The sequence below is a fragment of the Gallus gallus genome, chromosome 1, assembly GCF_016699485.2.
Source record: "Gallus gallus isolate bGalGal1 chromosome 1, bGalGal1.mat.broiler.GRCg7b, whole genome shotgun sequence".
NCBI classification, from domain to species: domain Eukaryota; kingdom Metazoa; phylum Chordata; class Aves; order Galliformes; family Phasianidae; genus Gallus; species Gallus gallus.
In genome coordinates this window covers 121,342,818-121,356,914 of record NC_052532.1, presented here as the reverse complement: position 1 = coordinate 121,356,914, position 14,097 = coordinate 121,342,818, and the positions used below count along the sequence as shown (strand labels likewise).

At 42.3% G+C, this 14,097-nt stretch overlaps 1 protein-coding gene across 4 annotated transcripts in view; it reads left to right on the top strand.

Moving 5' to 3' along the window:
* REPS2 (RALBP1 associated Eps domain containing 2) overlaps window positions 1-11,206 on the top strand; it is a 93,999-nt gene extending 82,793 nt beyond the window's left edge. For all 4 annotated transcript variants that reach the window (NM_001030806.2, XM_015273117.4, XM_046940654.1 and 1 more), the window contains 4 exons: window positions 1,785-1,868; window positions 4,426-4,571; window positions 6,617-6,722; window positions 7,648-11,206. In NM_001030806.2, coding sequence (NP_001025977.2) covers window positions 1,785-1,868; window positions 4,426-4,571; window positions 6,617-6,722; window positions 7,648-7,716 — 405 coding nt within the window. In that variant the 3' untranslated portion in view covers window positions 7,717-11,206. The remainder of the gene's footprint in view (window positions 1-1,784; window positions 1,869-4,425; window positions 4,572-6,616; window positions 6,723-7,647) is intronic.
* The last annotated feature ends 2,891 nt before the right edge of the window (window positions 11,207-14,097 follow it).

The window sequence follows — 14,097 nt, the reverse complement described above, 5'->3', positions numbered from 1 at the left end:
TGTATTTTTAAAGGTCTTCGATTTTTGTAGACAGAAAAAAAGATTGCCTTTCCCATTTCACTCTCCTATTTGTCCTGGAAATCAACAGACATAAAAGGAGCTCTTCAATCCGTGAAAAAGGTTTCCAGAATTGAAACATTGCTAACTAATAGCTATTTGGAATCCAGATGCTTACGGTACTAATATTCAAATGGTAGTGGAAAGTTACAGTAAGTTTATTTTTATTTTGCCATAAGACAACGCTACAGCTGTGGCACACCTAGAGGAGGAGGGGAGCAATCTTGTCAGCCAAGACAAATCTTCCTCCTCTCCAGAGGAATTTCACGTGCATTTTAAAACAAGATCACAAATCTCTCTCCTCTGTGTACATGTTCAACACTGTACGGTTGAAGAGCGGCAGTAACCTGACAGAACTGCTTTTCCCCTGCAGCTTTCTGCTGAGCTCTTATTGTTTTTGTTACAGCAGAAAGGGAAATGGAATGGAAAAAGAAAAGTCCTTCATTTTTAAATACACCGAATTTTGCACATTCTGACATTTTTTTTTAACCTATGGTTAAACGTTGTGAAGCTTGTGACTGCTCCAGAACTTGATGGGTCTAAGCAGAAATCTCCTGGCAACAGCAAATTTAGGTTCTTCAGTGTATGACAGGTTATTTTTTTGGCTAAAATCCCAGCCCCTTTAAAGTTTGAGGTTCGCCTTGAACTCCTTTTTTCTAAACACAAGCTTTCACCTGGGTGGAAATGAGTCCTTTTGGAGGAGAGAGCACGATGGCAGGCTGCCTGTCCTGCCTGGGGGCCGCTGTCAGCTTGGCTCCGACTTGACAGGAGCTGGGAAAGAGGAGAAGAGGCAGCCTGCGAGTGCCAAGCGCCCTCAGCCTCCCCGCTGCTGCCTGCCTTCCCGTCTTCAAAAGCCAGCTGAGGCTTTCTAGACAGAAAACAGGCGTGCCCTGTTTATACCGTGTTTGCTGTAGCATGCCCAGGGACAGGCAGCTCCAAATCCCGGTGCCCTCGCATAGCAGATGTGCCGTGCCACGTCCTGCTGGAGCAAATTGGGCAGTGCTGGAAGATCTGAGGGCAGGCACCGCCAAGGGTTAACCCTCCTTCTGATGTTCGCCTGTGTCAGACACGCTGCTGGGAGGGAGTTGTGGTTTGCTGAAGTGTAGACCTGTGCTTTGAGGGTTCAGCTTGGTTTCTGTTTGAAACATGAGAAAGGAGGAAGGAAGGAAGAAGATTATTTGCCTTTTTCTTTTATGGCTGGTGTTTTCAGTAACTTTACTGGAATTTTTGGTATAATTCATGCTTTCTCACTCCAGCATTACCAGCTTCAAAGACAGAGGCTTATGCCAGTGAATTTTCATCAGTTTTGGAAGATGATAAGGTGATGGGGTGCAACCACGATCCTTCTAGCTTTTATCCACCCTCACCTTGTTTTTTCATTTGAGTACCTAGGCCTCAGGGAGAGCCCTGGAAGGAATTCTGGGAACGAGGTCATTTATGTTTAGAGATGGATATAGTTCCTAACTTTTCTCAGAATAAAAACCCAAAGAACCACAACAATTTCGCTCTTATTTCCTAGCACGATAAAATGCAAGAAAATGGTTTCATTAGAAGTCAACAAAAGACATATGTCATCCATTCAGCTGTCACCCTAGGACTCTATTTCCCCTCCCATTGAATTGTTAAAGTAACTTTTCTTTTGTGCGTAACGCTTCCTTTCACTGATGTTATTGTATGTGACTGCTGGTTGTTTGGTGGGTGTAGCAATGACTGATTTGTTGTTACAGACGGAGCAAGTATCTGAGGTTGAATTACATCCTCAGATGAATAGACCCCCGTCGCAGGCAGAAGAAAACAGCTCAGCAAAAAAGGTGAGACCTGCATGCTGTACCGTTGTTGAGTGATTTGCCTTCATCAACAAACGCAGTTGTTTTAAGATTTCAAGCAATTAAACTGAGGGTTGGGGTTACGTTTTTACATGTTTACCTTCTCTGGAGGTCAAGGCACTAGAGAGAACTGGGATGGTGTGTGACATCACCTCCGATAAATCATTAAGAAGGCTCTTCATACATACACATCAATGCACGTGCTTGAAGAAAGGCAGCTTGCCATTTGTTTCAAATCAATAGGGGCTTGTGAAGCCTTAGGGGAGACAAAAAAGGATTTGATGTACTTGACCCCTGTCTCACTGTAATTCTTCCAAACTGTGATGCACTTCTTGCTTCCAGTTATTAAGGATTCAGTTTTGATGTAAACATACTTCTTTGCTACAAGTCAGAATCTGCTACTAAATGTACGTGCAGTGGGGGAGATCTGCTCAGAATATTTGCTTATGGTATGCAATTTCTATTATCCTTTTGTATGAACACGATTTGTATGAAGTACTCAGTGGAGTTGTAGTCGCACTCTTCACAGATCCTGGCTTATGAATGGAGTGGCCCCATCAGTGTCTGTGAGCATTTCCCTGCTGCTGATCATGTTCCCCGTGCCTCCTTCCATCAGCCTCAGACAAAACAGGTTTTTGGTAGGGGGCAAAGGCAGATCCTCCCTCCACCCACAGGCATCCACAAAACCTTTGCTCAGCCCAGTCAAGAACTGCTGTCAGGTGGTATGTCTAGTACATATTTTGCCAGGGAGTATCATCACACTTCCTCCTTAATGGGAGGTGCAGACAAATGCTCTGGTGTCCATTCCTGTGCATGATGAAGCTGTCCAGACAGTGTCCTAGCTCCACCTATGCTCACCACATCCTATTTCTGCCCTAGCCCCATTTGTTTCTTACTACTTTGCAGCTCTGCTGGGACAATGAAATTATTGTGGTTCACCTTCTTCATGCTCATCCTCATCTCACTGGGCTCCTGAAAATACAGAGCAGCACCTGGCTGTGGAGTGCAGAAGGCATTCTGTTGGCACAGTGCTGACTTGTCTTGTAGGGCTGGCGCAATAATAGCCCAAGAGCCCTTTGCTTGTGGATATTGTGTATTTCTTCCAGCACTGTGCTTGAAATGGGCCATAGATTAATCCTGTGGATTTTGTAGTATGTTGGAGTTTTAAGGTAGGCCGGGGTTGCGTACTCGGAATCCCAGCAGTTCATAGCTGTTGAAGGCATACACAAGTTCCTTTCCTGCCATGCATTGTGAGCTATGTGCAAGCATAGGATTTCAGAGCACAATGTTATCTGAAATCTGTGCAGTGCTGATATGCTGATGTCTGGATTAAAAGGTCTCATCGTATTCTGAATTGTTTTTAAAGTAATGGCAGAGCTGTTTCTCTTTTTAATGTCTAAACCCATTCTCTCCTTCTAATTCCTCTAATTTTTTTAATTACTAATGGTGTTATGGTTTTTTTTGGTGCTGTGTCAGTCATAGTAGTCTCTTCTGCTGAGTCAGGCTGCTTACTACAGATCTTTTTCTTAGGATTGCTTTGTGATTGTGTGCTTCTTTGTTTAGTTTTATTCCTATATTATTAACAAATGGCCAAACTGTACTAAGGAAGATAGCCTGGCCCAGTAGCATACACTGTGCAAGTGGCAGTAAAACTTGATCTCTGCTGTTGATTGTGGCATTAAATGTGTAACTTTTGTCAAAACTCTTAATTTTTTTTTGTCGAAGCTTTCTCTTTCTTGAAATAGAGCAATAAAACTTATATTGCTTGTAGAAGAGATCTAGTAATTAAATACTCTGAAAGGCACATATTTATATTTCAGCTTAAAAGCAGCTATAAAGCATTAAACCCATTTCCCATTACAAAAAAAGGAAAAAAAAATAGGATGACAATTTAAATGAATGAAAACACTTCTTACCTCTTAAGGGCATAAAAATCTAAAGCTTTTTGTTTTACCTGAAAAGTGGACTCTCTCTACAGTGTAATTTATCAAGAGAAATAACTGGACTTCTGCACTTTCAACATGTTGATTTTGCATGGATGATTTTATACATGTGTCTTCCTAAGCTCTTTTTGATGTTGCTTCATGTAAGACAGTAGGGGAGAAGCAGGGAGAGAATGCGTGCCAGGCGGTGAAGGACCAAGGTAGGAGATGGGATGGAAATGATTGATGATTGGTTTCTATTGACTGAGCACAATTAAAAATAAATCTTGCTTTGGTCACGATGATTTGGGGCCAACTTAGGTCTAGTGTATACATTCACACCCCTTCTGTCCCTTTCCCACATACAATCCAGTTCTGAAGAGCCTGTCATCCAGATGAAGATGAAATGCCAGCGTAATCGCTTCACTCGTTAAAGGGTCATAGGAGTTATTGTTCCTTTGAACGAAGTCATAAACCCAAGAGGCTATTACCGAATTTAGATTAAGCACTGTAGAACTTTAAATTATGAAAGCTTAGGCTAGATGTCAGCAATTTCTATCCCAACCTGGTGGCGGGATGCATACAACCTGACTTAACTTTGCTGTGCTTCTCCCTTGCAGGAGGTTGTTCTTGCTCAGCCGCCCTCCAAACCAGCCCGCAGGAAGCTCCGGACAGAGGTGCAGGGACTGGAGACCCCCGAGCTTTCTCCTACCGTAAATGTGACCTCTTCCCTGCCGGCAGCGAAGCCTCATCTCCCAGTCCAAAAGTAAACAAGCTGTACCATGCATGCCTAACTGCACCATCAGATCTGACGTGGCAGGGTTTGCTCTTTGCGTGATTTTATGCTTAACAATTCTGGCTTTGAGAACACTTCACAAGGTACGGGTTTCTGAAATCTTCATCTGGCCGCTCCAGTACAAACTAAGGCTGTAATGACTCTAAGTTGGTAAGCCTCTGCGAAAGGTCCTGATTTGTCCTACCTCTGTGCCTGGTAGGCACATTTGAAGAGCAAGTCTTGCCATTCAACCAACATCTCTAACTCAACTCCTTTTAGTTTTGTGAGTGTGTGTTTTCACCTTGCACAAATCTTATGAATCTTTTGATCATTCTCTTGGACAGACAGAACTAATTCAGTGCCCAGGAAGCTGAGTTGTTAAATGCTTGGTGTTGGGCATATCCTTATGACATTTCTTTCTCACAAAGAGGGTTTGAAATGAGCCATAGACCACTTGTGATAACCCAGAGCCAAACTCAGCATGTGTTGTTTGCTCTCATAAAAACAGGTTAAATCTGTTAGCAACAAAACTTGTAGGATTTCAGTATATATGTATTTAATAGCAGTATAGAAGGGGAAGATGAAATGGTAAGTGAAGGCCTTTAAAGCCGTTTTGTGTCAGAAAATTGTCTAGCCTGCCTTCACCCAAAGCCTTGCAAAGGCATCTGATTCAGTGTGAAGCTAAACGGAGCTGCCCCAGTCAGTTGAGCAGTTCTTGGCAAACCATTGGTCAACAGACCAAATCTGTGTTTCAGAGATGGAGCTTAAAAGAAATTATAAGACTCCTAGGATGTGCTGTTTTGTCATTTGGGAGTGCAAATTCCATAGTGGTTCCAAGACAGATAGTAGTATTTGTTAATGTCTCAACTTAATCCTGTCTTGTCAATCACTTTCCTTAAAAGTTCAAATAATAACAGGGCTGTATCTTCCTGGGTTGTTGGTTGTTTTGTGTGCGTGTTGCTGATTTTTTCCTGATGGTTTTACTTTATAGCCTGTGGAGAGCAGTTTGAAGCAGAATAGTGAAGCAGAAAACTGATGGTTCACTGGGAGATAATAGCATAAAGACCAGACTGCGCTGCAAAAGAGCCTGTTGTAAAGATCAGTGCCATCAGCTCTGTTAAGAGAATGAGCTAATGAGGACAGCATACCATTATGGACCTTATTTAAATAAGATATCTGTTTTAGATAAAACTTATTAAATAGCTTTTGCTGCCTTATGTAAAACCTTAAAGTAACCTGGTTGGAACGGGGCTTGGATATTCAGCCACTATTTTCTATATTTTTGTTTCTTTCTCCTCTCACTACCTCTGTCTCTTAGAATAGGTCGATCTTTATGTATTGAGCTGTCTCTGTTTATACCTATCTGCCTGACAGCAGTTTCCTCCAAATCGGTCACCATGAGCCGTAAAGTCGTAATGATAATAGGTGAGGAGTCTTTTATTTACACGGCCAAAGAGATGAGGCAAGTGTGTAAGTCATCTACCTGTATCTGTTTGTGACATCAGGTGGTTTTGGTAGAAATAACTACTTTGGGAGGGGAAAAAAAAGATAAATTTTGTAAGTGAAGAAGCTTCAAAATAAGTAGTTCCTCAAAATAATCTGAGACAGTATTTTCATGCCGACATCCTTTCTATCTGAATAGAATGGCTTGTGTGTTTTCTTTTAACCTCTCCTGAATTGTTAAACTCTACAGGTGTATGAAAACAGCTGAAGCACAGACGCTGCAGGAAGTACAGCTATGCAGGGGCTTTTCTTAACCTGGATCAAATTTTAAAATAATTGAGACAGCCCAAAATGTTTCTGTCACTTGAATTAAGAAGTGTAACCACTTTACTTTCAAGTAGTCCACCTGATTGGGCCATCTCATTTTGGGGTTACATTTTTTCTCCATTTAAATGTGTAGTTTGTACTTGTCTTTGAAGCACAGTCCGGTGTGTATAGTGTGTAGATGAACAGAATGGATGGCTGGTCTTCCGGCATCAGCCACTGTTGTTGGGGCTGTTAATTGAAATGTTTTCTGTTTATCTGTCTGGCAGACAGTCTTCCAAGCAGAAAAGGGCTATTCAGACTGCTATACGAAAAAACAAAGAAGCCAATGCTGTGCTCACCAGGTTAAACAGTGAGCTCCAGCAGCAGCTGAAGGTAAGGAATGCATTGAAAATCAGTGACAGAGCTCCCTGCAGTTGGTTGTGTGGCAGGGCCAGCAGAGAATCTGCTTCATCCTTTCAGATGAAACCTACTGCGTTACTTCCTAACTTTCTGGAGGAGAATAACTGTACTGTGTGTGTGGCTAAAATTAGGTGTTCTAGGAAAAGTTGCCACCTATATGCATATGGCTCCATTGGCAGCTAGAGTAAGTCTAAAGAAGATATGCCTTGTCTTTCTGAAAAGTCCAGGTAATGTGATGGTAGCACCTAGTACAGGCATAGCTATCTTGTCATCTGATCAGTTGTGCTCCATTGCTGTTTCCTGGAGTCACACATTTGGTGTACATGGACTGGTTAAACAATGCTCTTTATGGAAGCATGTAGTACTGGTTGTTCATAGCACCTGCTGGCTTGTCTTTTAACATGTTCTTAAGGGGCTACTTTCTTATGAATATCAGTTCTGTTTTTTATTGTTTCCTCAGTCCAAAGATATTACCAACTTTGGCTTTATATCCGCTACAGCTTTTTTTTCCTTGTATATTATGAACACGCTTGCCTGGGGAAGGCAAGTTACATTTGTTCTCCAGTCAAGATGAAAGTCTGATTCCGTGTTCAATATTAACATAAATTCTTAACTCGCTTGATTGAGTTTATCTACAGTCTTTCTTTTCTTCCATATTCTACCTTCAGTGCTTAATGCTTAAATTCACATAATAGGCCTATGCTGTTACCTATTCTACCTATATTACCTGTGGTTGCGTGGTAGTGATGTGATGTTTTGGGACAGCAAGGAGAATTACTGGAACAGTGGAGCCCCGGGCCTCTGCTCGGCACCAACAATTTGCCACGCTGCTCTTCATGGGTGTGGGGTAATGTGCAAGTGCTGAAAAAGTGACAGCATGTCTCTCTTCATCCTCCAGGAGGTCCACAAGGAACGAATTGCCTTGGAAACGCAGCTGGAGCAGCTACGCCCTGTAACCGTCTTGTGACCTCCAGCACACTGTGCAGCAGCAGAACACGTGCACCAATGGCCTTGCAGCCACCGAGGTGACTGCGGTGGGGTGCTCGGCTTGCCCTCCGCACCCTGCTGCACCTGCTTGCCTCTGCAGATGGAGGAGGTACAGAAAGCAAATACCAAACTGTCAGATGGTTCCGGGCAGGTGCTCTGCCCTCTTCCCTCCCTCTTCCCAGCCTAACATGTAAATGCAGTTTGCCACTGAAATGAATGAGAGTATTTTATTTATGCCAAGAATCCCCGATTTATACATATTCTTGCAACGCCTCCTATCCCGGAATATTAAGAGGTACATAATTCCAGAATTGGTGTTCAAATGTAAAACCCATCTTCGGAGCTGGGTTCCTGGATGTTACCAGCTCCTGTAGGACGGTAGAGGAACTGTGGATTGAAAGCACAGCAGGAATCCAACTCATTAGACGAAAAGAGTCGCTATCCACAATCATGTGTCAGATAATTATTTTCTTAGTGCTGTTTATTATTCAATCACAGATGTATTTTAATGTTAGAGAACTTGTATTTTATAAGTTACAAATCGTAAGAGAGAACAGTAAAAATATTAAATTTCTATTATTTTGGAAATTACAAAAAAAAAAGTATCTGTTTTTTGAGCTCTAACTCTTTCCTATCCACCCATATTTGATCACTTGCTTGCAACTGATGGTGTCTCTGCATAAAAAATTTCTTTAAACCAACCGTGCATTTCTAACAAGAGGTTAAAAACGCATTCTGGGCATGTTTGTAAAAGCTGTCCTAAGTATATTTGTATTGGTCTGCTTTGTTGTTTTAACAGCTGCTAATTTGTTTTAAGGACATGTGCAAGAACTGTATTTCCAAAAGAAGAGAGAGATCAAAACTGCTGCACGTGAGATTGTAAGATGTATGATGGAAACAATTGCTTTGTACAGCAGGCTTTCATTAAGGTTCTGTTGCACCTCATTGGAGATACCGCTGATAGGATGAAGCTGCTGATACCCATCTGGTTTTCAAATGAAGAAACAAAGGTTATTATTATTATTGTTGTTTTTACTTGGTCTGCTCCAAAGCCAATTGTACTCTGTGGAAGATTTTCATGGATGCAGTGGTCGTTGGCTTTAATCTCAATTCTCATGATGGAAGCTGTCTAATTAATGTTTCTTTATCTCTTAAGGGGCCAATATTCTTATACTGAGTGATTTCAGCTATATTATCAACCTTGCTCCCTTCATGGATATGATATGTGCTGTGCTGCTAGGGAATGTCACATACTTGTTAGTCATCTTAAATGCAATGCCGCATGTGTCTCATATCCAGTTGTTCATTGACTTAATTTAAGTATACACCTTGCAAAAACTGTGCAGCAGATTCGGATTTTTTTGGACCATTTTTGGTCTTACATGTTCTCCCATTAGCTATGGGATGGCTCTGGGGTAGAGAGGAAGAAGGAGCAAATTTGAAATAACTGGATGGCCTCCCTTTGGGGTGTGTCATAGCATGGCTGCGGTGAGATATCGAAGGGCATCACAGCAGCCAAGAGTTTTGTTTGGAGATAAGTAAGAATGACATCAACAGGAAAGTGTAAAAATGATGAGGAAACAGATTACTTTTGCTGGAATGGTTGCAGATGTGGGATATGGATTCAGAAGTCTAAAGGTGGAAATAAGTGTTTGCAGAATTGTTAACATAAATCTGTTTTTTTAACACATTGCTTTTGATTCAACTCAACATCACTGTGTGAGTGAGCAGCAGCCATTTCTCTAGATTTGGAACTGTTTTTGTGGTACTGTTGCTTAGCTGGAGTCAGACGGTCATTTCTGATCAGTGACAAAATGTGAGAGCCACAGACTCCTGGGAAGCTGCAGAAGAGTTATTGTCCTTGTGCTATCAGTGGTGCTGTTTGAAAACTAACATCATTTATTTGTAACATTGAGTCATTCCTGAAATTTTAATTAGGCTAAGTGCTCTTCTATGTTTGCATTTTAGTTCTTGTGTTGTCATTTGGTTAATAAACCCCCGCTATTAAATTGGAAATAACCATATGGCACCTTTTGTTTTTTCCTCTTATGTGTGATTTTTGAGGAAAGCTTTTCAGTGATTCTGAAGAAAAAATATGCACGTTGCATTTTTAAGACAGTGAGTGACTTTCTCATGTTTAATAGGGGCTTCCTCTGGTGTCATCCTCCGTTTACTTCACTGGAGTTATTCATTGAATAGGTGGTGTTCAAAGAACCATAGATAACTTTCTGTGAAATATTTGTTTCAGTATGTGGCGATTCAGTGGTGAAAGAGGAAGAATGCCTAGCTAAGTACAGTGAATGGTTACCTTCACAGATCAAGCCATCTTTATATGAGCCTTTAAATATAAACAGTGACCTGATAATTACACAAGGTGAACGGTTTCCACTTCAGAAGCATTCATTTGAACAAACTGTCTGTGAAAAAAACATCAGTCCTCGGTGATCGACGCCCTTCTTGTGTTTATTAAATTAATACTAGAATGCAGAGGAAACACTACCACCTCTTTCCCAAGAGTTCTTCATTCCCTCTTACATAGAGTTTTGCTGATGTAGCAAAAATGTTAATGAATTAGTAGATCAAGTTCTGTTGTCGGTAAGTTGGCAAATGTCCTTCTCAACTCCCATGATTGTCTCTGAACTTTTCCTGTGTGTACAGCGGTACTGTTACTGCTAGGAACTCTATAGCCATGCTGGAGAGAGGAATTTGCCCAGCTTTCATCGAGGTGTGCACAGCTCAGTGCTGTCAGGGCTAACCAACATAGGGCGATGACGACTCGGGCTGAAAATAACTCCACTGGGATGGCTGGGGTTGGAAGACTTCACAGGAGCATTTAGGGTGGACATGATAAGGAAATTGCCTTTCACTGGTATGTAAGCTGCCTTCCTCCCACTGGACTTCCAGGATAGGAGAAAGACAGCCTGGAAGATTCAAGCCAGGGGTCTCTTTTTTTTCCAGCACTGTCAGTCCTTTGGCCTTCAGCAAGCACAGTCCTTGACAAGAAAATACACGGAGTTATGAAAGTCAGATGGGAAAGAGGCCCTAGTGAAGTCACATATTTTATTGACTGAAGAGTAAAACTATTTTTTTAGGAAAAAGATCTCCAAATGATGTAGTACCTTTGAGAAGAAATTATGTAGTTTAAGGCTTTTTCCAGTTATCTTCTTGATAATGTGCTATGAACATATGCATTATGTTTTACTCTGTTACTGATTTTTTTGATACAAAAATCGTATTGCAAGCATTATCGTTATTAATCTAAAAAAATACCCTGAAGCTATTATATATTTGAATTTAAACTTATGAAGTAGATAGCCAGTTTTAAGCAATTTGTTTTCACAGCTGCAGAATGTCCATGTGGTAAGCTACAAAATGTATAGCGCTCTATACTATGCCCATCTAATTTTGGAAAATGTATGTGATATGGAACCGGGTGCTACATTAAAATAAAAGTGTCCAATAACTTCAAATTTCCTCGCTTTTGTGGTTTATTTAGGATGTTGATTGTGAAGATCTGACAGGAGGGTGGTAACAGTGACTCAGTATGGAAAAAATAGAGGCTTGAGATGGCTGACCTTCAACTATGAGAGATGAAATCACTTTGACTGGGATTGTGTGTACGTGAGGGAGAGACAAAGAGAGACTTATTTAAAGTGAAATCGTGTTTCCTTAGGTTTCTGCTAAGTCAAACCTTCATCTTTCCTTTGTCAGGCCTCACGTTGTCAGAGTTCAGGCTTAACTCCATGATAAGCCTGAAGAGGTATATCTTTCTCTCACCCTGGCAGCACAAACACAGGAAAAGCCCGCCTGAAGGTGCCCAAGGAGGAGCCGGGAAAGGAACCAGGTTGTTCCCCAGCAGCACCCCAGCGGTTGGTGTTCTCTGTCCCTCAGACTGACAGGTAGGTCCCAAGGGCAGCCCATCAGCTGTGAGAGCTGAAACTAAATAGAGAGAGGTAAAATGTCTGAAGGGCTGGCCTTTATAGGCAGCGAGCTGGAGGGGATGGTGCACTTGTACTTCCACTAGTGTGATTTTCAAGAATTATGTCCCAGCTATCCAAAGAGCAGGTCTTTAAATAGGAAATAATTAGTGATAAATTAATTCTTACAGCTTTAAGCCATGACAAGGGATATTTTATTGGCCTGGAAATATGTCTCTAGTGCACGTGAGGCACAAGGCCAAGGTGCTAAAAACTTGTAAATATCCTGCAGGGAGCTGTTCAGCATTGGCAGCAGAATGGATTTAGATGACTTTTCCATTCTTAATTTTTACAGTTGTATGGCACTCCAGGGTGCCTTCATACAATTCCAGGTTGCCTCTCCATGTTTGGATTCCCGTTATATTTCTTAAGAAATAAATGATGCATCTTCCTGCTCTAGAAAAGTAGTTCTTGGTGGAAAGGAGGAAGAAAAGGAATAGAAGCTTCAAAAGCCCTTTTTTATACTTCCACTGTTTTTAAGGTAATGCTACCTCAAGTGTGTGTGATGAGACTGGATGCGCACGTGGATTCTGCAGCAAAGCTAACTAAAGGAAAAGTAACAAATGAACAAACCCCTTGGGTATCTGTAGCCCATAGCTGGGTCAGAGCTCCTTCACCTGTCACTTTCCTCACTCCTCCTATTTCACCTCTCCCAGTGGCCTCCTGGGCACTGCATGCCTCAAACAAACGGGAGCAGGAGGCCTTGGGTGCGTGAGGTCAAATCACAGCATGCTAGTGAATCCCCAGTATTCCTGCAGCACATCTGGAAACAGTGGCATTAGCCGTGTCCCAGCTGCATTAATCCTGTAGTCTGCTAAGTGTCACATCTGTATTCCCAGTTAGATCCCAAATTGGTTTACATTTTTTGATTGCTAATTTAAATAGCAAGAGCTAGGAAAAATGTCTTTCTGAGGACATTTTGAAGATGCTTTATGCATCAGAAATGCGATGGGCTTGACAGGATCAAGGATAAATATTGCTTCCATGGGAGGGAGAGAGGAAGAGGGTGATTCTTTCCTTAGCTAGGCTGCTTCTGCACATCGCAAGAAATGTGACTTTTTACTTCCCATCCTTGGTTTGTTAAAGGAATTTACTCATCACTGTGCTTTGGTTTTCAATGAAGCATGGATGTAACAGAGGAAACGTGCAGGTAACTTGTCTGCCACAGCCCCTTCTTGTCCGTGGAGAAGGGCAGTAGTGGAGCAGTGGTAGTGTGTCCAGCCCTGTGACAGCAGCTATCATGCAGGGTCAGGCAAGGGGAAAAGAGGAAATGGTGTCAGTCTCTAGTGAGGGTGGGACCAAGATGAAGAAAAAATATCACTTGGGAGCAGATGAAGTAATCACAGTTCTGAAGTGGTGGAGGAGTTTCTGCATCTCCACCACTTTGCTCCAGCCCCACACACCAAAGTAATGTGTTTAAAAAAGCTCTGCTGAACACCTCTCTATCAGGAGGATTGTATGTAGGACTGCCAGTTGATATACAAGCTATTTCATTCCAAGGTCACTTAACTCTTTAAGTAGTTCATGCTGTCTGTCACAGAGTGAGGGTATGTTAAATCAGTGATACTCGCCTTCAGCAGCTTGATACAAAGTGTTCATTGTTTGCTATAGGTTTCATGCTTTTATCTACAAGAGAAAAGGTAGCGTGTGATCCTACCTGCGCCTTGTTTCCCAGACCTGTGCTTTTCCTAAAGGTCACTAAATAGTCACTGAGAAATAATAGCTTCCTATTTCATTAAGGAATTCTTGCAGTAATTTCCCTTCATAGAAGCTGCCTCGGGTCAGCGGGGTGTGCACATCCAGAAGCCATGAGCACATGGGGAGCCGTGCTGGCGGGCATCACTCCCAGCCAACACAAAGAGGCTCCTCCAGGGTGTCTTACTCTGGGCACTGAAGAAACCTATGCTGCTGAAGTCACTGGTCATGTTGGACCTTGCTAAGGTGACGTACTGATCCAACCTGCCCAGCAGATCTGCCCACAGACTGACATGTCATGCTCCGTACATGTCACATTGAGTGATGTGATTTAGTGGGATGGCGGTGATGTGCTGGCGGTTGGATTAGATAATCTTAGTGGTCTTTCCAACCTTAATGACTATATGGTTGTATGATTCTGTGATAACCCAGACACCAGAGCCTGAGATATCCCTGGACAAGAAATGACGAACAGTGGTGGTGCGGCCACAGGAGTGATGGCACTGTTACTGGATCACTTGCTTTTGTGTGAGCTGGAAAGTCCGAGCAGAGCCCAAGCACTGGCTGGCTCCCAGCCCGCAGTCTGGGAGGCCTGGCTGCTCTGTTTGGCTGGGCTTGTGGCTTTGCTCTGGTTTGGGTGGTTTTGGGAAGCAGCCTGTGCTGCAGGTGGCAGAGCAGAGGGCTCTTCA